The following is a 23,792-nucleotide window of genomic DNA, read 5'->3' as shown; positions in this document are numbered from 1 at the left end:
AGAACATCAGGTAGAGGCGCCTGTGGGAGATGCTTAGCGCCTGTGTCACTCTTGCTCGAGAAGAATCAGCAAATCATGTAACAGTGAACAAAGTCCCACGTGGATAAGTTTCAGGGGGCGCTCAGCAGTTTACTGACAGTTGAGGAAAACTATTTTAGTCACTTGGCCAAAAGCCACACGAAGGCAGGGGAACGTAAACCCCTCGGCGACTGGACTCTCTCTGCATTTTTCTGCTTGAAGCAGGATAAAAAGCCTTAAATTTTGGCCGCATCTCTATTTATGGAACAACCACAGCTGCTCCCCAGAACAGCAGCTGCTGGCTGAAAGAGTGAGGGGCTTTTGTTGCTACCATCAGAGTCTGTTTTCTGTAGCACTGGACTGAGTTTCCCGCCCCCCACTCTGTGCCCCGGGGTCTGACGGCCGATCGGGAATCCATCCACGGCGCCATCCGTTACACGGATGGATTTTAAAGTCAAGGCTCATCTTCTCGGCAAGAGCGAATTCAGCGGCTTATTCTGGTCTGCGGGAGGTGAGCTCTCCGCTACCCAGGACCTTGGAGGGCCGTAGTGCGGCTGATCCCGAGCCCCCACCCCCGCCCCCGTTCAAACCCCACAGGAAGAGAAACCTACATTCCCTCTCTGCGCTTCTGGGGCGCAAAGCACACCCTGGCCTGCGGGCGTAGCATGTAGCAGGGCGCCCTGCCCTGAAGGTCACAAAGAGAACCCTCGTCAAAGCTATCAAACGCGTTAAAAAAATACAAAAGTTATTTTCTCCTTTTGATTGCTATTTACTTGTGACAGCATTTGTTAAAAATATTACTTCTGTCTCTGAGAAGAGATCATTCTCTTCATATAATATGGAAAAATAAACTCTACCAAACCCACAGTTCACATTCCCCCAGCACTGCCCCAGGGCTTCGGCTTCCGCATCTCCAAACAGCATCACCAGTGTCAACGTACTACATGTTCAGGACGGGAACGCACGGCACTGTCCTGGCCAGGGCCGTGCGGGAGCGAGGAAGGAAGTGGCAAGGCTCACGGAACATTCAGGAGGGAGCGAATGAAGACGTAGGATGGCTGATCTGCTAACAAAATCAGAGGACGCAGGGTGGCTTCGGGCCTTCCTAAAACGTCGAGGGGCAGTCCCTCATCTCCTCTGACCACCAGAGGCCCTGCCAGTGGGTGGCGGATTGGTGGAGGGGAGGGAACCATGAAGCTCAACTGTCGGTGTCCCCTGCAAAAGCAGGGCTCCTCTTCCACACCCAGGATCACCGTAAGACACTGAACTGGATGAATGGGAGAAGACAGGATACATAAAAACAGTAAAATGTTTATTTTCTTAGAAAAAAAAGTGGGGAAGAGGGATTCAAAATGATTGTGATCACACTTCCAACTGCATCTGAGCAAAGCTAATGTTGCAAGCTTAATCCTCGAAGAAGACACCTCGTCAAGGAAACCACCTGTCGCTCGCGCCTACGTCACTCCGGCAGTCCCGTCCCCACAGGCTCTTTATGGGTAATGGCTTCTCTACCTCTTCTTAGCAGAGAAACCAGGCTTGCCACAGCAACCATCCCGTCTCCAAAGCGCAGCATTGGCAGTGGGAAGCAAGGCTCTGGACCGCTTGGGAGAGGCAGAGAGGGAGGAGAGAGGGAAGGAGATGCTTGTCTTAGAAGCAGAACAGTTCTACAACAGAAGTTGGATGTCTGAGTTCACCACTACCTCATCTTATATAGAAAATCGTTTGGAGAGCATCTGGAAAACCAACAAGATCTTTAAGATGAAAATGCAGAATTTTGCTGCATACCTGGACACAAGAGAAGTGAGAAGTTGCAACAAGTTTTAACTAGCAGCAACAAAGAAAGTTCTAGAACAGTTTGTGTGTGTGTGTGTGTGTATTTGTTTTTAGCAATATTCCTTTGCAAGTTCATTAAGAAACACTGTAATTTAATGGGGCATACGATATGGAACGATCTTCTTTTTGCTATAGTGCTGTTCGCTGAAGAGAACCGACCTTTGCAAGAATTTCAACTGGGGTGTAACCTATTTACACAGTAGTAGCTCCTGGTTTCAGTGGTAGGATGGGTGCTATGTGATATCCTCTTCTTCGGAACAGTAATCTCGACCCTGGAGGGGAAAAGAGGACAGTATGTGAGTGAGAAATTCAAAGCAGAACCCAAGACAGTGAATCACTGGCAATTTCCTCCCAACGCCTGTCTCGTTGGAAGAGGGCTCAGAGTGTATCAGTGACTACGGGCACAAGGGAGAGAAGCCACAAATCCGTGTTGGCTGATTTATCAGTGGGATACGCCTCAGGGCACGGAAGTGTTACTGAGCCCCAAATAAACCCTTGCTTTATATTGGTAAGAACTTATGTTAGGCACATACAAGACTCAGTTTTTCGCCACAAAATTATCAAATGGACGATCCAATCAGGAGCCCAAGTTCTCAAGACCGAGAGAAACTGAAATAAACAATGAACAAGTCACTTCTGGCTGGGGTCAGGGCTGCTCATGATCTATGGTGGTGTATCTCCATCCCCGGGATTTCTAATTTTACAGAAGGGGAGGGTATAATCCAGGGATGTCTTAGTTTGAATCCCCTCTAAATTAAAACAGGGGATTAAAAAAAAAAACTCAAAGATTTACTGACATTTGTATAACAAATCTGGGACTATCGGACTATGCTTGGTCCACGGAGGAGGCACAAGAAAGGCGAAAATGCTTCTTTGATTCATTCGCCACCAAAACAGGTTGCTTGAAGGCTTAAGGACAATACACCATCATTACTTCTGAACAGTTTTCGTCCTCTCTCCAGGAAGTTATATGGTCTGCGAGGGCATGCTTAGGACTGGGATTCAAGCATCACATCTGACCCAAGGGGGTTGTCTTGGTCAAAGCCTTCAGCTTCTTGGTCCGTAATCCCTCACGATAGGACAGGAATCTGCCCTGCCTGTACCACAGGGTCACAGACTAGGGCTTTGTAAAAGGTCATGTGTTAATACTATTTGTACTCTGCAACCTCTTTTTATATGCACCACACACTTACATTTTGGAGGGGGGAGGGAATATTCCTCGAAGAACAGAATTCCCTACATAACTGGAACTTATTCCCAAAGATAAATTTAAAGAAAACAATTTTGCATAAAACTAGTCCTCAAGTGTCTCACAGGTTTGTCACCGTATCTGTACACGGAACATAAGAGCTAAGCGTCATCCCAACGAGGGCTGTACCATCCGGCCAGGCAGGCATCCTGGCTCTGTGACTTACTAACTCTGGCATCTCTATCACGTTCCCTTTCTGTACCTCGGTTTCCCCATCTGTTCGGTGAAGAAAACAACAATACGCACTTCACACGCTTCTGAAGATTCAACAAGTTAATAATAGTCGTAACGTGATGGAATGGTGCCCAGCACAGCCTTTTGTACACGTTGTACGTGTGGAGTGTGTATGCCGATGTGTTTGGTAAAAAAACGCTGCCACACCGTGAAGTCTTGCGGGGGCCAGCAGAGCACGAGAGGTCGCCAGCTCCCACGCTAAATGGCCCCAGCTTGCCTGTTCTCCTCGAACGTGATTCACTAGGGGGCATGGTCTGGTCCCCCAGCCCACCCCGCGACTTGCAGCCCCGGGTCCTCCAGGTTGACTTGACTTGGCGAGGAGAGAAGCCTGCACTCAGCACCCATCAGCAGTCTCCCTGGTGATGCCGCCCACGTGAATGTCATCCTAGCCTTGGCCCAGACCCCTTGGGAGAGCCGCATGCTGGAGAGCTGGAAAGGAGAACCTCGTGGACCCTGGCGGTTGAGGTTCAGCCTTCAGGGGGAGAAACAGGACCCATCCAGGCACACCAGCACAATGCTAGAAGCAGACTGGGCGAGGCTGTCCACGGATCCTCAACTCGTGCGGCTCGGGCAGGAGATGTGCCGGCGGGCACCAGGTGTTTAGCTGGAGGGGAAAGGCAGGGCTCGCGCAGTTTTTATTCGTTAAGGGAAGAGGAATATCCAGCATATATGCGGACAGACACACTGTTGTGTGACAGCAAGCAAAACACCGGGCTTTGGTTTCCTGGGGATAATCGTGGTCTCTCTCTTTCAGGGTTGTGATCAGGATTCGATGGGAAAACAGTGTGTGGCAGGTAGTCAAGGTCACTGCTGCTGCTTTCACTGTGGTCGCTGTTGTTATACACCCCGTGTTTGACCAGCCCCACCACAGGGGGACAGGGGCCTCCTTCCTTGTGGCTGTCGGTGAGTGAGGACTATGGTCATACACTGTGATCGGAGAGATGGCGGCGACACCTTCCTCCCGCCCCGCAGCCTTGTACCTCAGATGGGCCAGAACCCTGTGCCCTCGGATAAAACTTCTGTGGCAGACACCTAAGGCCCTTTCCTTCTATCTGAACGACGCCGCAAATAAAAGGCTTGGCCGCTAATGTGGTATTAACGCAGCAGGAGCATTTCAGGGACAAACCCACATCAGCTGTCTGTGCAGACCCGAGACTGTAATAATCATTTCCTGAGCATTTGCTTCTTGGAAATTATCATCCCTCTGAGGAGGAGGAAGAAAATGCCATCAGGTGCTTTGCAGACATTATTTGCTTGACTGTTGACGCCGACCCTGTCGAGGGAGTGGTGCTGTGTTACCTGGAGGGAAACCTCAAAGGGGCCCAAGACCACAGGGTTCATCCTCCCCCTTTTTGTGATGACTGCAGTGGGCTGACAACTGAACTCAAATGGCAATCAGGTCCCTGCTTGTTTTCACCCGCCAGCAGCTCCGAGAACCAAATATTTCATGGATGGAAGATTTGGAAATTAAAGGTCTGGAGGGTAAGAGCTGCCAGGGGGCCGGCGCCCTTCTAAGGATGGGGAAACCCGAGAACTGCCAAGGGAACACCCCACCCTCATGCGGGCAGGCCTTCTACAACACAACTGCACGTCTCATGTAAATGTATAAAGAACTGTGCTAAAAAGATAACCTGAAAACCTTGAGCTGTCAGAAGGCAGAGGAGGGAGTCGGCTGGGTTTGGGAGGACAGGCAGTCCTCCTACTGAGGGAGTCCTTCCCCGTAAAGGGTCTGCAAAAGGGACGTCTGTAAAGATGCTTCCCACAGTCAGAATTGGGACCGGGGGACACAATTCCACCCTTGTGCAAAGGACCCACTGAAAGCTACAGGGAAAAAGATTCCGACGAGGCCCTTGCAGGGCCAGAAAGTCCCAGGGCTGCTGAAGGGCTGTTTGAAGACCCACAGGGGCATCATGGTACAGACTCGAAAATCTCGAAGAGCTCTAGCCCATGGCCACACCCCTACTCTGTACAGGTTTCCGTGTCCTCATCAGCTGTCTGTGCTATCTCCTTGGAAACGTAAAGAAATTTCTGTCAGCTCAGAATATACATTTCCAAGGTTCTAGGGTGAGGATTTTTGTTTATTGAAATTTCCAGAATTTCAATATCCTAGGAATTAGGGATATTAAGCAACAGAGAAGGGAAGACCATTATCCTAATTTTAAATTCTGCTAAAGGGGCGATTCAAGGACTGACTTCAAACAAGAGAATCGTTTTCCAAAGTACCTACAGTGCTTATCTCCTTAAGTTTAAGGAGACAAACAGTCAAGGACTGGCTGCCCAGTTACGGGTGTGGTTTTATCTTGGGAGTCTCCAGTACATTTCTGTAGACCTGTGTGTGTTCAGCCCAAAACATGTGCCTCAAGTACATAACACTCAGCTGTGAACTGAGTATTTTTCCAGTGGGGTAGATCAGAACCATATGGCTGTTACTAAAAAGATGCAGCGAGTCTCCATTTCTCCATCTGTAAAATGGGGACAGTAAGACCGAACACACAGTGTTGATGAAGGAATTAGAAGTAACACACATAAGGTGTTTGGCAAAGCTTTGCACATGGGAGGGAGGTAATTAATAAATTAGAGCTCTAACGATGACACTGAGAAATGAGATCAACAGATGCGGGAATGAATAAACTGTCGGGGTGAGACACCGGGCCACCGCTGAATCAATCAGTTGCTTTCAGGTCCTCAGACAGGCCAGATGCTTGGGTGCTTGTCCCTCGTCCTCCGTCCTGACTGGCTCTCCCTGCCTCAGCCCTCCCCATATCCTTCCTTCCTCATTTTCTGGATCTCCGCTTCAATGCCACCTCACTGTCTTCCCTGAATGCCTTATACACAATAGCATTTCCCTTACTCTCCTCATTTTTATTTATATTACTTCTCATTTCCTGACATTAATGTATTAATTCCTTTCTTTATTGGCTGTTTTTTCTCTCTCATAGAAACATCAGGTTGGCAGAGACTGTTTCATGCAGTGCTGCGTGTTCAGGACTCAAGACTAGTGTAAGCCGCATGGGAGATGCTCAATGAGTATTTGTTGCCCAAGCGAAAGGATGAAAAATATCTAGAGTTGTGAAGTTTCAGAGTTGAAAGGGGACTTAGAGGTTTTCCCCTCTGACCTTGCATCTAATGTAGGATGGGCCTCCCTTTACCCCATTCCAGACTGGGAGCCTTCTCTTGTAGAATGGAAAATGTCAGATGGTTTTCCAAGCTGTCCACGACACCGTTCAACAGCTGGACCCAAACTCTGCCTTTTTGTAATTCCCAAAGAATGGCTTAATCTAGGCCTTTAGGACCAGAGGATGATTCTTCCCAGAATGACATCATCCCTTGGTTCTGCACCTGCAAATAACATGGCTCTATCTAGGTCTCTGCCTTAGAAGGGTGCCACTTCCCCATGATCTCATTAAAATGGACCCATCAAGAATATCACCTGCACAGAATAAAATATACCAGATACACAGCATAAGAGAGGTAAGAATTCAGGAGCTGACAAAAGGAATCACCAGGAATGACAGATTCCAAGAGAATGGATGTGCTAAATCTTAACAAGAGAACTTCTGTCAAGGTTCTGGAGAGGGAAACAGCTCTCAGGGGAAAGAGGGAAATAAACTCATACAAAGGAACAGAAAAAGGTCGCAAGAAAGAAGATAAAAAGAGGAACGTACTTGATCACGTGAAGACAAACTTTTGCAGGGCAAAAAATAATAAAATAAAAAGGCGAATGCCATTAATGGGAAAAATACCTGTAGCATACCTGTCCATAGGTTGTAAGTTCTAGGAGAAGCTCATACCAATAAAAAATGGACAGTAAGAGGATCTCAGTAAGAGGGAAGGGCACAAACTGGAAACTCATTCAGAATGACGTAAGACCAGTGAACACATAAATAGAAAGATGGTCTGCTTCACTGATCAAAAATATAAATCAAGTAATTAGATATTATTGAAAAAACAGCGACACCCAATTCTTGAAAGTACGCGGTGGAAGGTAGTTCTCCAAGCTTGTTGGCAGTGGTGTCGAACAGTATAGCAGCTTTGAAGGGTAACTTGGTAATACCTATCATGAATCATAAAAATGTTCGTACCCTTTATGACAGCAATCACTGAAATCAATCTCAAAGATGAACCCCCAAAGATATGTTTTTAAAAAATATATGTGTTGTTTCCCTGGGACTGGAGATGGGCATGGGGATTGTGTAAGCAAGCAGGAGAGACCTTCTTGAGGTGACAGAAATGTTCTAACACTGGAAGGTGGTGCTGGTTGCATCATTTAGTAAATTTACTAAAAAATTACTGCACTGCACATATAAAATGAGTAAATTTTATGCCACCTAAATGATATCTTCATAAAGTTCTCAGAAGTATATGTACAAATATTTTCATTGTAGCCTTTTGACTAGGCATGAAAAAAAAAAAAACCTCAATCAAATATTCCAAAGAAAAAAAGTGGTTACTAAGGTATGATTCAGGCACATTCTGGGACCAAAGAGGCACATAAACAAATGACAGGAACAATCACCCCGTGTCCCAGGCAGCTCCTGCTTGGACACCAACTGCATTCTCACATATATTGTTACTTCATCGCAGACCGTCCCCCACCCCGCCCCCGCCAGCTGTCTCTAGCGGCCACTCAGTCGTCACGATGGTGTTCCAACATCGTATCTTCAAGTGATGATGATTATTAAATTATGATTCTCTTCATTTCCCTCAGTTGCTCAGGGAGAATCTCTTCCCTTCTAGACCACCATGCTTTATAGTGATTTTAGCCAAAATGTTTGCCTCCCTTACTCTAGGCAGCAGGACGTGTCTCATTCATCCTTGTCTTTTTTGGTATTTACTGGAATCCTCATGTGGCTCATGTTACGATGGTTATGACTACTCAGGCGTTTGGAGGGAGGCACTGCTGTGTGTGTGTGTGTGTGTGTGTGTGTGTGTGTGTATGGAGGCTATTACGTGATGTTTTCGGGAAGTGTCTTGGACTTTAATAAGTAAAGCAAGTTGTCAACATTTTACGGACTGCACTAGAAGAAGCAGTCCTCTTCAACAACACAGCTGATAAAGAGTGAGTTTTGAACACCAGCATCAGCAGAGACTGCGGCACAGACTTGTCCCAAGAAGAGCCTGGAATTTAGCTGAGGGCAGCAGGAATGCAAGGCGGGGAATAAAAGCTGATATCAGAACCCCAGGTCCACTACTTAGCATTCTCATTTATATAAGTAATACTTATGTAAACCCCATAAGGAATCATGTCTGGTTTTCTTTCTCTCCCTCTTATTTATTTATTTGTTTTTGGACAAGGCAAATGCAGTTTTATGTTTTGATTAAAAAATGTGCATCTGGACAGCTAAATTATAAGTGTCCATCTAATGCCAGTGTAATAGGAACACCAGCTGTCCCTTTCTTAAAAAATTTAATTCCAGTATAGTTAACATACAGTGTCATATTAGTTTCAGGTATAGAACGTAGTGATTCAGGAATTCTACACATTACTCAGTGCTCATCATTTAGAGCGAATGCTTAATCCCCATCACCTATTTCCCCCATCCCCCCGCCCATCCCCCCCTCTGGTAACCATCTGTGTGTTCTCTATAGTTAACAGTCTGTTTTTGGGTTTGTCTCTCTTTTTTTCTTTGTTCATTTGTTTGGTTTCTAAATTCCACAGATGAGTGAAATCATACGGTATTTGTCTTTCTCTGACTGACTTATTTCGCTTAGCATGATTCTCTCTAGATCCATCCACGTTGTTGTCCATGGCAAGATCCCGTTCTTTTTTTATGGCTGAGTCATATTCCATTGTGCATATGGACACACATATATACACACCACATCGTCTCTGTCCACTCATCTGCCCATGGATATTTGGGTTGCTTCCACATCTTGGCTACTATAAATAATGCTACAATAAACAGAGGGTTATATATACACTTACATATATATATATTTTTATTTTTTCCAAATTAGTGTTTTCATTTTCTTTGGGTCGATACCCAGTAGTGCAATTACTAGATCATATGGTATTTCTATTTTTAATTTTTTGAGGAACCTCCGTACAGATTCCATAGTGTCTGCACCAGTTGGCATTCCCAGTCTGGTTCTCTTTTTATAACATTCAGCCAGGAGTCTTAAACTCAGTCTTTGCTGTTGTCACAAAGTTCTGACTAAAAACCTCACCGGTACTGCAAAGGGGCCAGAAAACTAAATATTTTAGGGAAGACTCATATTTGCAGAAGGCAAACATTAAGTTTTGTACGGGGGGCTCATTACAGAAGCTTGTTTTAATGTTTCTGTCTTGTACTGTGAGCTACACTCCTCATAAAACAGGCCCTTGTTTGCTGACTGACTGACTGACCAACCAAGTGTTCATTCTCTCCTCCTTTACCCCTCCGGATGACACGAGGAGCCACTGTTAGATTCTGGCCCGTGCATTATTTTGATCCTCCTGCTTCCCGTCTGCCTCCTTGATATGATTCATCTTCCTCCTCTCTCTTCCTCATCATGGGCATCCTGAGTTTCAGTTTCTTGACTTAGTTTGGCCGCCTGGACAGACTTCTATCCTGCATTGTGGCTTTGCGGGTGCCCAAGAACACCCTGATTCAGGAAACACAACTGCTGCGACTGCATTTTGGTGCAGAAATTTAATGGGCCATCTCCTTGCTCTGCCCCCAAACACCTTTCATTCCCCCGACCTTTTCCTCCAGGCATCACCATCCAGAGGCAAACTCGGATCCAAATTTCCACGGGAATCAGGACAATTTAAAAGCTCTGTCCCTGAACCAGGAGTACACCTAGGCCATGCCAGGAGAGCTGTACGCTACAGCCTGACCATCTGTGCGTGATGAGCTAGAACCCAGCACCCAGGCTGTGGAGGCAGGAGGCAGGAAAAGTGGAACAAAGCCCTCAATCCCTTCGCGGGGCAGCGGGCCAAAGCAGGCGCCTTCTCCTGGCTTTCTCGGGGCTGGAAGCGGCAGGGCCTTCCCAGTCACTGCTCCAGCAGCGTTTTTGCCAACAGTCCAAGAAAAATTTCTAGCCACAGTTTTGATGAAATGCCAAAGAAAAGCAAAAATAATTCGCCATGCAGTTCAAGTCTCCTCCTCCGGCTTACTTCATTAGAAAAATAAGTCAAGGCATTAATGGCCATCTCTGTTTCTAATGAGCTTTATTCTAATTAGACTCACGCGTTACTATTTCGGTTGGAGAAAGGTCTCGTTTCTAAAGAGCAGTAGGAGTGTGACAGCTTCTGCTGGTTTCTCTGACCAGACAGAGGCGTAATCGCCAGGATAAGAGCAGCAGGGACCACAGTCACAGCATACTGAGCTTTTCATTTCCAAGAGAGAACAAGTATTAACCGCACGGCTTTAAAGCCCCCATGGAGTGTTTATTATACCCGAATCCTCATTTTACGAACAAAAAGGAGGGTATTTTAGAAGCTTGAAGGCACATGTTTCTCAAGACGTTGGCCCTCAGAGGACTTCAATGATGTTCCTTCGCCGCCCCTAGGAGGTGAGCAGGAATGAGGAAAAAGCTGAGAGGTTCGTATCTCTAGGCCATAGTGAACTGCCATCGTAGGGCAGGAGTTGGCAACTTTCTCTGCGAAGGGCCAAGTATTTTAGGCTTTGGGTTCCATACGGTCTCTGTTGCAACTCAGTTCTGCTGTTGGAAACATGAAGGCAGCCATAGATAAAAGAAGAATGAGCGTGGCTGTGTTCCAATAAAACTTTATTAGTGGACCCTAAAACTGGAATTTCACGTAATTTTTCACATGTCAGAAAGTATACTCTGCTTTTTGCTTTTCCCAACCATTGAAACATGTAAAAGCCATTCTTGTTTGGTGAGCTGGATTGGCTCATGGACTAGTTTGCTCACCCCGTTCCGGGGAACAGAATTACCATCAGTGGGTTCAGAGGCTAACATTGTCAAAGGTTTGGCCCTCTTCCTAGAAGCTAAGCAACAGACATAATTTCCATCTTGAGAGGCACTTCTCTCAAGATGGGGCCAGAGTTCTCTTCTAAAATGTCATTTTATAAAATTGTTCTTATTTTACAAATAAGAAAACCATCAATCAAAATCAAATTTTCCTATAATCTACCTAACAAGTTGGAGAGTTTCCAAAGTTTCATTTAAATCTGTCTGTATATCTGTCATTTTTATATAGTTTCAATGCTATGATAGATACTTTTTTGTTTTTTTTCACTTAATGTTACCTTATAAATTTTTCCCTGTAGTAACCGATTCTTTCTAATGATAAATAGCTATAACATAAATTTCTGTGGAATTCTTTGTGCAAGATTTCCAGGCCGTTTGATGGACTTAATTCAAGGGATGTCTTAGTGTATTTTCAGGTGTAAGAGTTAAGATTTAAATACCATCCCTTGACCCCCCAGGCCAGGTCAATCTACTTGGTAGGTTCAGCCTTATGGGGTCCCCTCTAGGGTTCACTTCCTCTAGGACATGAAGCCTCATGGGTCTCCTCTAGGATTCACTTCCTCTAGGACATGAAGCCTTGTGGGTTCCTTCTAGGATTCACTTCCTCTAGGACATGAAGCCTCATGGCTTCTCTGGGGTTCACCTCCTTCAGGACAATGGCTTCAGCAAGTTTGGGATTTCAATCCCTATGCCTCTTGACAAAGATGTGTCTTCCAGAAAAACTCTTGAGAGCTCTTTGTTTGGAACTAATTGCTTATACCCTAGGATGTGTATTGAGCATGCTCGGAAATTTGGTGAGACTAGGTACCCACTTCCTTTCCTTACAGTTTTTAACTGAGAACAGTCAGGAGTCAGATGGTTATTAGCTCTCCCACTGGATTAGGGAACCCAGCAGGCCCTTTCTCATCACCACCCTCTGGCCCACCCTGAGGCCCTCTGGATGGTGACTGACCCAGACAGTCATACGTGAACAGAATGGAGGATGTTGGGTTTGCCCCTCTTACTGCTCATAAGCTAGCAGACTAGTGAGGAGAACGTGTGAAACGTTGGTTCCTTTTCTTCCTCCCCACCGAGAGGAGTGACCTTGTCTGCTGGATCAGTGCTCACCATCCCTTCCCTTTCTCTTTGCTTTCAGAATAGAAAGCACATGCATCTGGCCAGGGACAGAGCACAGCTCCTGGTGGGAGGTCCCTGCCTATAAAAGGCAGAGAACAGTGGATTAGCCAGATAGGAGGTGGAGAAGGTCCAGAGGACAATGACAGTGGGTGTCCTGGGCCCAAAGATGGGGAGAACCTGTCCATGTGGCTTCCTTCCTCATCCAGGACATGGCCAAGGTGGCCAAGCTGCAGCCTAAAAGAGAAGGGAAAGCAGGGTCTGTGGGACTTCATTATGGATCCTGAGGGGCCCCCTGGCCTGATGAACGTAAACATTTCCTAGGAATGAGCATTCTGCAAGCATGACAACTGAGGGAGGTCCAGAGGACACATGGCAGGCTGGGGCAAGCAGAAGTGACCGGATTTGTGGGGACTCTTTAGCCTAATGGGAAGCTCTACTGAAATTAAGCGTTGTCGCATATTTGGCCAACTGGCCAATGAGAGTAACAATGAACAGAAGTCAACGCCATCTCTGGTCGTGACTACAAGAATCCTTGGGAATAATGATTTCACAGGAAGTCGAAAACACGGCTATTTCGGGTGACTTAGAGCGTTTCTCAGTGCCCGTGAATTAGAGCTTGTCGGCCGTCTTCCACCGAACTGCACATGCTGGGATGTGGAGGAAAGTGGGAGCAGGACTCGTGACCACTAAACTACAGAATCTTTTCCCCACTAGACATTTTGTCATAAACAAGGTCCTCTTTTCAGACTTCAGTTAATCTTGAGAAACTGAGAAGATATAGAAGAGTAAAAAGAACGTAACAAACACTGTATTTCTATCACTTGGACATAAGAAGCAGGAATATTTTGTAACACTCAGCCCTGATGAAATCGCTGTCCCGTCTCCATTCCCCCTCCCCCATCCCCAGGTGCAGCACTGGTCATGGGGTTAGTATGTGACCCTCCAGCTCATTTTTGATACTCTGATATTCATATTTTTACTCTATCAAATAACCTATACTTGATGTGTTCAAATATATAGCAGATACAAACAGATGCCATTTATAAATATATACAAATCTACCAGACTGATGTGTGCATACACACGTGTACATGTGTGTGTATCAGTGCATGGTATACAGCTGGTACTTCACAAATACTGGCTGAATGTCCATCTCTAAACAATATATGGCATTTTTACATTTTTAAAGCGGGATGGAATCATACCATTTTCTTTTCTATCATTCTGCATATTCCTCTGTTCACTTTATGATATGGTTTCAATCTATACACTCTATTTACACACCTGATTCATTTCTTTTAACTGTTGTCTAACACTGCACTGCAGCATCCTACAGTTCCATCTACTCACTCCTCTAAAGGTAGACACTTAGGCTGCTTCCAGTGCCTTCATGGTTTTTCGTTTTGTTTGGTTTTGTGGTTTTTTTTTTTTTTTTTTTTTTTTTTGCTTTCAAACACAGAATGCTTCAGTAAACTTTACTGTACAGATGTAAAACAATTTCAAGGATACAGACCCGGAAGTTTCATTCCTGATTTTTATTGGTTTGTATTAATAGTACTTCTTTATATAATCTGGCTATAGATCCTTTCTATGTTTAAGTGTTGCAAATGTATTCCAACTAGTTTACAAGAAACCTTGCACTTGGGAATGATGAGGCTCATTAATATGGTCAGCCATCCATGAAAGCCACCTGGATCCCTGTGTTAGTTTTCAGTTTGTTCAAGAACCCAGAAGGGAGGCAGGATATGATTCAATATCTCCAAACCCCCAACAACCAATTTTGGGAATAGGAGTTTAAGGAATTTGGGTACTCCTCTTTTGAATCCATGCAGGAGAATGGGATTAAGAGAGGGCACTCAAGAACTGTCCGCCCCAGGAATGCTGCTTCTAGGAATGAAACAGAGTTGGTCTCCACTCAACGGAACTTCAAAGGGAGGAATAAGTATCCATTAATAACAAGATTATCTCAGAATAAAACTTTCAGCACATGTGCAGAACACAATATGCTTCGTAATTCCTTCCCAAACGATATAAATGGGCATGTGTCATTCTGTGCTACAGAGTATTCCCTTAGTGGGAATTTTCAAGAGTTGGAGGGCAATCGGATAAGATATTCTCTTAAATTCCTCTCAACTCGAAACTTTGCTTCTGGATTAGAAGTTCCCCGAAGGCAAGAACCCAGCTTTTAAATTATACACCCCTTATGGCCCCTGGCCCATTTCTGGGTCTGGGAGAACATATCCCAGTTATGTTCATTAAATGAATCAAAAGAAGTCAGTTTTACTGTTTCAATGATTTTGGGGGAGAGATCCCTTTCCTAACTTTCTGTTGTTTTTGTTGTTGTCACAAGCATTTAGAGGCTGGTATTGCTATTTATAAAAGCACATTTTAAAAAGCCTACAAGAGTTAAAAAAGAATGAACCCTCCAAACACGAAAAATCTATATAGGGATCTAGCTCTACCCAGGCTACTGACTCACCGACTCATTCTGTAATCACAGCTCAAAAGCTAGCACAAGGTTATTTAATGGCTCTAAAAATGGCCACATGACTCTAATTCCTGAACACGTTTATACCACACAGAAGTTAGGCAGGTCAGCGCACACTGGAAAGGTGTCCCCTTCTAATACTCTACCACAGGAAGGCACTTTTGCTCGTGCAAAATTCAAACTATTAAATTCTGCATTTTCAGTTTCAGTTTTAGCCACCTCAATGCCCCCCCCCCCCATCTCTACAAAAGGCCTTGATGATAAGGATACAAACAACTTCAAGCATGTCCAACAGACTAAACTCTTTGCTAGACAACTTGTAACTTATCTCTAATTTCCCAGACAAGTTGGTATTATTATGCAAATTTTCAAGGAGCCGTGAGAGGATCAGAAAGGTCGAACTATCAGCATGGGGCCACACAGCTACAACTGGAGCTGGTTCTCAGGTCTGACCCCTGGTCGGAAGCACAGGTTCTTTCTCTTCCTCGGTGCTGCCTCTTTCCGGGACCTCTCTCAAGGCAGGTCTTGGCTCTGCACCTGCTGTCTACCTCTGGCGCTGTTCTTGGTGGAGAACTCCTATCCTTCTGAACCTCCTGCTGGAGGCGTCTGCCTGACCACGCTTCCTTCCTCTTTTTGCTTCTGCTGAGCCCCCACGGTCTTATCTGTATCATTCCCTCATTCTAACGAGTTTGCTAAGCATGTCTTCCGTCCCAGGCCCTGTGCTAGGTTCCGGGGAAACAAAGACAGATAGGCCCAAAGACAAATCTTAGCCCAGACGGTGATGATACCCATGGCCGCCAAACAAAGAACGGACACACAGAGAAAGGAACAGCCCAGGAAAAAGACAGGAAGGAGGAACCGAATGGGAGCACGTCAAGGGAATGACGCACACCAGCATCACTGTGTCTCTGCTCCGAGTGGTACCTTGGGTTGCCCTCCCTTGCTGGACTACTGCACCCACGGCAAAACGACACCATCTCCTGATTGTGCCCCACACTACTGCCAGCGAGGCTTCGTTCCTAAGCAGGGCAGGGTTCTCATCATTCCAAAATCTGAACTGTTCTCCGCTGCTGCTCCCTAAGAGCCCATCTGGCAGAAAGTACCTCAAGGATTCTCCGAAAATCAAGCCCTCCAGAAAAAAGAAAGTGGGCAGAGACTGTTTCATTTCTTTTGGGCTCGCTGCCTGCTTTATCTTCCTTGGTCACGCCATCTATTACAATCAGCTACCTTAGGATCGCAGCCCAGTGGTTCCTACACCAACGTTAGCGTCACGACTCTTCAGGAGGGAGAAAAACAAACCAGGACTGAGTCACATCCTTACCCTTGTAATCACAGCTTTCATTTGGCTGATGAATAAGGAAAGTTACACACAGGAGAGAGAGAAGGCAAGGCAGGGGATGGAGGGATAGGGGCCACAGGGAAGGGTCTGATTATGAGCAAAGGCAAGGCCATACTATGCTCAGTGCGGAACAAAAAAATTATTTAATGAAATGATATTGGCAAACCAGCCCACTTGCAAAATGTACATGCGGGCAAGCCTCCCTCCACCAGCGCGGAGGGCTGAGAGGGGCCTTGGCTGTTGCTAAAAGTGAAAAGCAAGACATGAGGTACACCCTGTGATTTCCTCTGCACACGCAGGGGGGCTGTGGAACATTCCTTAGGATTTGATACTACAGGCCTATGTTTCTCTTCCTAGCAGGCACCAAGGAGGCCTTCAAACATACGCCCACAGAGGAAAACCTATCATCAGCTGTATCCAGTACACATTGTAGCTGATTCTATAGCAACTCTGAGGTTACACAGTCCCCTAGGGGGATAGTTTATATACAGAATGAAACAACACGGTTCGTAAATTACATGCTAGTCACTCTCTTCACCAGGTGAAAAGCAAACACCTTCTGATCTCCGACACAGGGACTCAAGATATGGCTCAGACTGAGCTGATGTAATATTCAGAGGAAGAGCCCTTGAAATAAACTTCTAAATGCAGACTTGCTCATTCTCACCAGCTAGGTCAGTTCTAGGGCCAAGGGGATCAGGAATGCAGACATTTTCTAAGTGTGAATGATTTTTTTTAAAAAAATAGATGTACAGGTCTATTGTACTTTTTAAATAAAAGCACTTTTGTACTTTTTAAATAGATGTACAGGTCTATTGATGAACAAATGTCCTTTAAAATCAGCCGATTTTAAATCCAGAGCTGCTCTTCTACATTTCCTCAAAAGGTTATAATGAGTAATTTCAGTCGACAGCGGCAGAGTCTCAGGGTCACCGAGGAATAAGCAAGATTTAAGCAGTGGGTGTGCGGGCCGCTCGTGCCACTTTTGAGAAGGAAGGGCAGTAAGGAAAGAAGGAGAATGGGTTTGTGTGGAGTTTCCTAGTCTTCAAAACCAGAGATCTATCTGGATCATTGCTAGTTAAGGTTCATGGGTACAGACAGGTCCTACCTCTGAGGGAAGCACACCAATGAAAGGCATCATGAAGAAATCCACAGGTTCTAGGCCTGGGGCCCAGGTACAGGTTCTAGGGAATGATCCAACCCTGACAATTTACTTACGAAATTTGTGTACAGGATATGTGCATTTTTATAGGGAGAGTCTCTATCACTCTGGTAAGATTCCAAAAAGATGCTCACAGCCTAACAAAGCTTACAAAGTTTTGCTTGTGAAAAACTAATCAGGTGCAAACAGCGCTGTACTGAGACATTCTTTATTTAATATGAAGAGTCGTCATGGGACGCCTGGGTGGCCCAGTCTGTTAAGCTTTGGCCTTCGGGCTCAGGTCATGTCCTGGGATCTAACCCCACAATGGGCTCAGAGCACCTCTGCCCCACCCCCCACTTGTTCTCCCTCTCTCTCTCTCTTTCAAATAAATAAAATCTTAAAAAAAAATAAAAAATAAAAAAAGAGTTGTCTTTGAGAGGGCAAAAGGCTCCTTGGTCATCAGCTGTTCTTACATCTTCGTAGAACAAAACATACATCCTTGTTTTTGCCTGGAGAAGGTCCTATTGTTGTAGACACTTAAAAAATGTATTTACCTTTCTGACTTCTAACCTGTAAATTCAAATGTACAGAAGAAAGCATTACTTAAAATGTGATGTCATCTGGGCCCCTGGGTAGCTCTCAGTGGGTTAAGCCTCTGCCTTTGGCTCAGGTCATGATCTCAGGGTCCTGGGATCGAGTTCCGCCTTGGGCTCTCTGCTCCGCAGGGAGCCTGCTTCCCCTCTTCTCTCTCTCTGCCTACTTGTGATCTCTGTCAAATAAATAAATAAAATCTTTAAAAAAAGGTGATGTGATCTGTCTTTGGTACTATATTCAGATTCTCCCCCATGAGTCTGACTTTTAACAATCTAGATATCATCTTCTCTAAATATGAATGAGTAGAATTTAAAAATTTGAAATGAGTAGAATTTAAAATTTATGAAAGCGTAGAATTTAAAGTCATTATCTTGCTCTGCAGTAAAGCATCATTTTCTTCCGTTGCAAAATTAGGTGAATGTCACCACTTCCCGTAAGGTTTGGGAGTCTGTGAACTGTCAGGAGACATAACTACAGATTCCAATTGAATATCCGAGGAAAACATAATGAGGGAAAAGTAAATGGGTGCTCCTTGTGTGTCACAGGATTTTTACTCTCCACAAAGGAGATGCAGAAGTAAATCAAAGAGAGGTTATCAAACTCTTTGGAACTCTCACTGCTCTCCTGACCAAAGCTCTCCCAGATGTAGCTTGGGGTCCTGGCCTTCTAGCTGCCAGGGCAGTGGAAATGGTACAAAGTGTCCAGGAAGCTGACCCAGCTCCCTGGTTAAGGGACCTCAAGTTCCACCACCTGACCTAACAAACACTTGTGTCCGGTAAAGGAAGGCCTGGCTCCCAGTGACGGGGGGTCATGAGGAGAAGGGCTAATGGGTGAAGGGCTCCAATCAGTAAAATGATTACATTGTGAAAGGAATTCACTTTCTAAAATTGAGCTCCTTAAGTCCAGGCACTGTTACCTACATATTTTGTATCCCAAATTTCCTATTTTCCATCCTGAGTAACTATCTGGTACTCACTAAGTGGTAAGTTTTTTTAAAGGCATTTTTGCTACTCGCTTTTCTTTGACATCATTAACGTCTTAGAAAATGTTGGTCTAGCTGAAGGTGTGAACTAGAGCAGTCCAGCTTAATTTCCACTATATACGAGACCCTCTAACAGTCCTAGTTTCTTTACACTAACAGTACTTCTACATCTCTCTTGAGAGAGACACAGTAGAGATTTCTTTTGGTTGAGAGTTAAAGGGCAAATTGAAACCATGTACTACAGACATTCAGTAAGTACAAAGGAAGATCAAGGAAGGGCAAGTTTCAATCTCTGCACAGTCAATTTTGCTTCTCATCAACTGAAGGAAGAAAAAAAAATCTCTGGACATTTCTGAGAGATATTAAATCTCAAAACTCAAGTCCTCTTAGAATGACTCCAATTTTCAGAACCAAGTTCTGAGGTGTTTTCATTTTTTAAAGATTTATTTACTTGTGAGAGAGAGACAGAGAGAGCACACGAGCGCCTTCTGGGAAGGAGCAGAGGGAGAGAGTGTCTGAAGCAGACCCTGTGCTCAGGGTGGAGCCCAATGTGGGGCTCGATCTCATGGCCCTGAGATCACAACCTGAGCCAAAACCAAGAGTTGGACACTTAACTGACTGTGCCAGCCAGGTGCCTCGTCTTTTGTTTATTATTAATTAATTAATTAATTTGACAGAGATCACAAGTAGGCAGAGAGGCAGGCAGAGAGAGAGAGAGAGAAAGAGAGAGAGGAGGAAGCAGGCTTCCCGATGAGCAGAGAGCCTGATGTGGGGCTTGATCCTAGGATTCTGGGATCATGACCTGAGCCAAAGGCAGAGGCTTAACGCAATGAGCCACCCAGGCGCCCCTGCCTTTTGTTTTTTAAAATCAACTCTATAAAACCTGAAAAATAGATCTGAGTTTGCATTTATGGTTGCCCTCAGGCTAGCTTGGACCAAAGAAATATTTAGCAATGATGGAAAGTCAGGAAAATAATTTATAAGAACTCAATTTCCAATTTTGGTTATATAAACTACGTAAAGATTATATTAAGTCAAATGTGTATATTAAGAAGGAATACTTTAATCTTGGCGGCTCAATGGTTAAATAATACACAGAACAGCACGCTCATAATATTCAGAGAGATGAACTTTAGATAAGAGGGAAGAAACAGGAAAGCCTGGTTCAGGCCGGATAGAAAATTCCCCTAGAAATCTGTAACTGGGCGCATGTCACAGATTACATAACAGCTCTTCTTTGAACATAAATGTGTTCCATAGTGAGAATACTGTTTATGTTGAATCTACAAATGCTCCTTTGTCTAGGGAAGGTTCCATCCAACAAATGAAGAAGTTATAAACTTTGCTTTTGTTGTGTTAGACACATCATACTCTACACGCTGGACGCAAAAGGAAAAACGGAAATCAGATTTCAGATGGGAACAATGAATTCCAGTTTTGAGTAAAAGTGGGTAGAATTTCAATTATGGAAACACACCAGGATGGGATGAGATCACCTTAAATGCCTTGTCAGGGTCTGTAACTTTTGTTTAAAAAGATAACTTACCATTCAGGTTTCAGTGTTTAGAGACTAACTTGAACTACTAAGAAGATCCTCTTATTGCCATAGAGCTAGTGGAAGAAAAAAAGTCCAAACAAACCGAGAAAGAAAAGGTTTTCACCATAATAGCGGGAACAAAATATTCTTTTTTTTTTACCTCTCTTAATAAAACAAATGTTATTGGCAAGTTGAACAGTTTTGGAACCAATACATGGAGCTTGGTAATTATTCCTAGATGAAGTTTCCAATTTAAAAAGTCACATGTAAGTCGAGATTTCACCAAAAATTAAAAAGAAAAAAGTGGTTCCTGGGTGGCTCAGTGGGTTAAGCATCCGACTCTTGATTTTGGCTCAGATCATGATCTCAGGGTCGTGAGATGGAGCCCTGGTTGGGCTCTGCACTGGGTGTGGAGCCTGTTTAATATTCTCTCTCCCTCTGCCCTTCCACTCCCCCTCTCTCCCTTTCTAAAAATAGAATAATATAAATTACATGCAATGGAGTATTTATGCATAGCCAAGTAGTGCTGTAGGTTAAAGTTCCATTCTAATCCATCTTCCATCTCTACCTTTCACACTGGCAGCATGTGCTGGTCCTCTAATGGTGCATGGGAAGATTACACAACTATTCTTTACGGAGGTCCACTTCAGAATGGGGTCTGCTGCTAAAATACTGAAGAATTTAAGCCCTTTATTATTTTCCATTGACGGATACATATCATAACCTAGGAATTCATGAAGGAATGCTCAGATAAAAGGGCCACAAAAAAAAAAAATAAATAAAAATTAAAGTGGAAAAAACTCCAAAGGCAAAACTGGCCCGTAATGCCTTCATCACGGTTGTATTATGTTCTGAATTTAGGATTTTACTCTTCTTCAGAACAAGGTTTTCAAATGGAATTACTCTGATTTATGACGGTCGTATTTAAAATTCACCCCCTGCAGTGATGAACTTGAACTCCACAAGTGTGGAAGTCAGCCTTTAATTCTTACCGTATTCCATACTTCATTCAGCTGATTAGCATATGGTACTCTGAGATCCTAAGTATGGGTTCAGTTTCCACACAGATCTTCCTGTCCCTGTAAACCCCCCACACTGCGGGAGAAGCGGCTCAGCAGACTCTGCTTTGGGGCCGGGCAGATGTGGGCTGGAATTCCAACTTGACCACGATCAGCCTTGCAAACCTCGGTAAGTTATTCAGATATTCTGAGCCTTAGTTTCCTTGGCTGTACAAGCAGATAATACGTGTCTCAGCGCCATTTCCCTGCAGCAGGCGCTGACGGCAACACAGATGCGATGTCTGTAGAGAAGAGCGAGTGGTATGAGGCCTCGAGCGGACACTCCGGAGGCGTCAGCAGGCACTGATGACCTCCTTACTCATGGTCTCGGGTGAGAGCAGGGTACCAGCTGCAGACAACGTGCGGTGGCAGCGATGTTCTGTCTCTGGGCAAAGGCTCTGACTAGTCTCTCTTTGGCCCTACCCCTGTTCATTAGTGATTAACAAGCCTGGGATCTTCGATGCTCTAGCAGAGATCAAACATTCTCAGAGTCACTTTTTTTTTTTTTTTTTTTTTTTGGTGTGAGAGGAGACTTTTGTTTTAGCTCTCTACCCATCCCCTTACAATAACAGCTTTGTGACACAGGAATCAGAACATTATTACCTGAACTCAGGAGGCAGTTAGCACATGTCCCTTGAAACAAGTGGTTCATTTCTTTTACTTCTTACCTTTTCAATTTTCTCGTCCAGCATTCTGAAGAATTCTTGTTGGCTTTCAGAGATGTGCATGCTAAAAAAACAAAGAGTAGTTCAGTGCGTGTTTCAATGTTGTCTCCAACTAGCTCCCTCCAGTGAAAAACGCGGAGTCCCCAAACTTTGAGGCAGGTATTTATTTATTGCTGACTTTTCTACTGAAACAGTCTAAGTCCTATTGAGGATAAATGCCATTACAGCAATTCCTATAAATGTGTTTCATTAGAGTCTATCAGTTCCTACGATTTAAGGTATACAATTTCCTTTCACCGTACACATACTATTTATAGTGATGTTACTGGGAGGTGTGTGCCAATTTTTTTCTTCAGATACACATTTGTGATTTAAAAAAAAAAAAGCACAGCCAAGCATTACATGACATATTTCAAGCCTGTAACTGTGAAAAGAAAATATATCCAAGTTATTACATGGAAATGTGTATTTTACAGAGACTGTCATCATCAGCACGGTCTTCAGCTGCCCATCTAGGTATGAGCTGCCAGCAAATAGGCAAAGAACTTGACATTGCCCCGAACCCTTTGTGCAGTGGTGACAGCCAATGCAGCTCTTTGGAAGTGAGATCCCACTGCACTGTGGGAGCGAGTCAGGAAGCCGAGCTGAGGAGCACTTGCCCTGTGTGTTTGCTCGTCTGATGCTATTTAACTGCACACCCAGTGATAGAGATGTGGGTGCTGGGGACCAAACATAAGAAGGTAAAGGAGAGCATAGAAGAATCACAGATGGGAAGGGCATGGGAGGAAAGGGCCCTGGTGGCAACATAGACTTGATGATAGTAATTTCCATGCAACAAACAAGGAGCGGTCCAAAGAGGTTCAGGAGGCTGGGCTAAGAGACACATCGCACAGTGCTTCTTCCTAGTGCTCGGTTGCTGCGGTGGCTGGGCATGGAAGCAGGGGAGGCTCTGGAATAGCTTCTTCCCTACAAGTCTACGTGTGGGCAGCCCACCTGCTAGCCCTTAGCATTCTGCCTCACCTGATAGGGCCCCCCCCCCCCCCGCAGGGAATGCCCAAGGGACCCCTAACCCTTGGGAAAACCAAGATTTAATACTGGGAGCCCATGACATCAGCTCGGATATAAAAGGGAAACGATAAACTATCTGATACCAGCAATCAGCTTTCACACACATCATTTAATTTTTCCTGTCCTTTATATGATAATTCAAGTGAGGTCAAGGTCCTGTTTCAGAAACACTCCCTCCCTGGTTGCAGGTTAGAAGGGGGCCAGAAACTGTGATGATGAGAATATATGAAAACAGTCTCCTCTCCTCTCTGGCTGGGCGGAAAAGCCACTTTTGCATACTGGAGTTTTTCCAGATTCCCCATGGTTATACTCCTTTAAGTGCCAAAACATTTACTATTCAAGCCACTTTGGATGCAAATCTTCTGAACTTTAATAGAGGATCTATCACAAACCTTATTTAACTTTCACTTAATGACTAGTGGCCACTCCCATGATCTTTAATCACAATCCCCCTCTGTAATACGGGGACCTCCCCACCCTGGAGCCTCTGAGATGGGGGAGCTGGCTCTCCTTCAGCAAAGTAGCCTTAAACTGTGGGTTTTGTACT

General features: G+C 44.7%; 1 protein-coding gene across 1 annotated transcript in view; it reads right to left on the bottom strand.

The window, feature by feature from the left end:
• Positions 1 to 1,309: 1,309 nt before the first annotated feature.
• C14H1orf21 (chromosome 14 C1orf21 homolog) overlaps positions 1,310 to 23,792 on the bottom strand; it is a 221,419-nt gene continuing 198,936 nt past the window's right edge. The window contains exons 5-6 of the mRNA XM_059146700.1: positions 22,181 to 22,241; positions 1,310 to 2,123 (exon numbers count right to left, since the gene is read on the bottom strand). Of these exons, the coding sequence (XP_059002683.1) occupies positions 2,085 to 2,123; positions 22,181 to 22,241 (100 nt within the window). The 3' untranslated portion in view covers positions 1,310 to 2,084. The remainder of the gene's footprint in view (positions 2,124 to 22,180; positions 22,242 to 23,792) is intronic.

This window comes from Mustela lutreola, chromosome 14 (assembly GCF_030435805.1).
Source record: "Mustela lutreola isolate mMusLut2 chromosome 14, mMusLut2.pri, whole genome shotgun sequence".
Taxonomy (NCBI): domain Eukaryota; kingdom Metazoa; phylum Chordata; class Mammalia; order Carnivora; family Mustelidae; genus Mustela; species Mustela lutreola.
The sequence above is the reverse complement of the archived record's forward strand: the minus strand, read 5'-3'. Positions and strand labels throughout refer to the sequence as shown.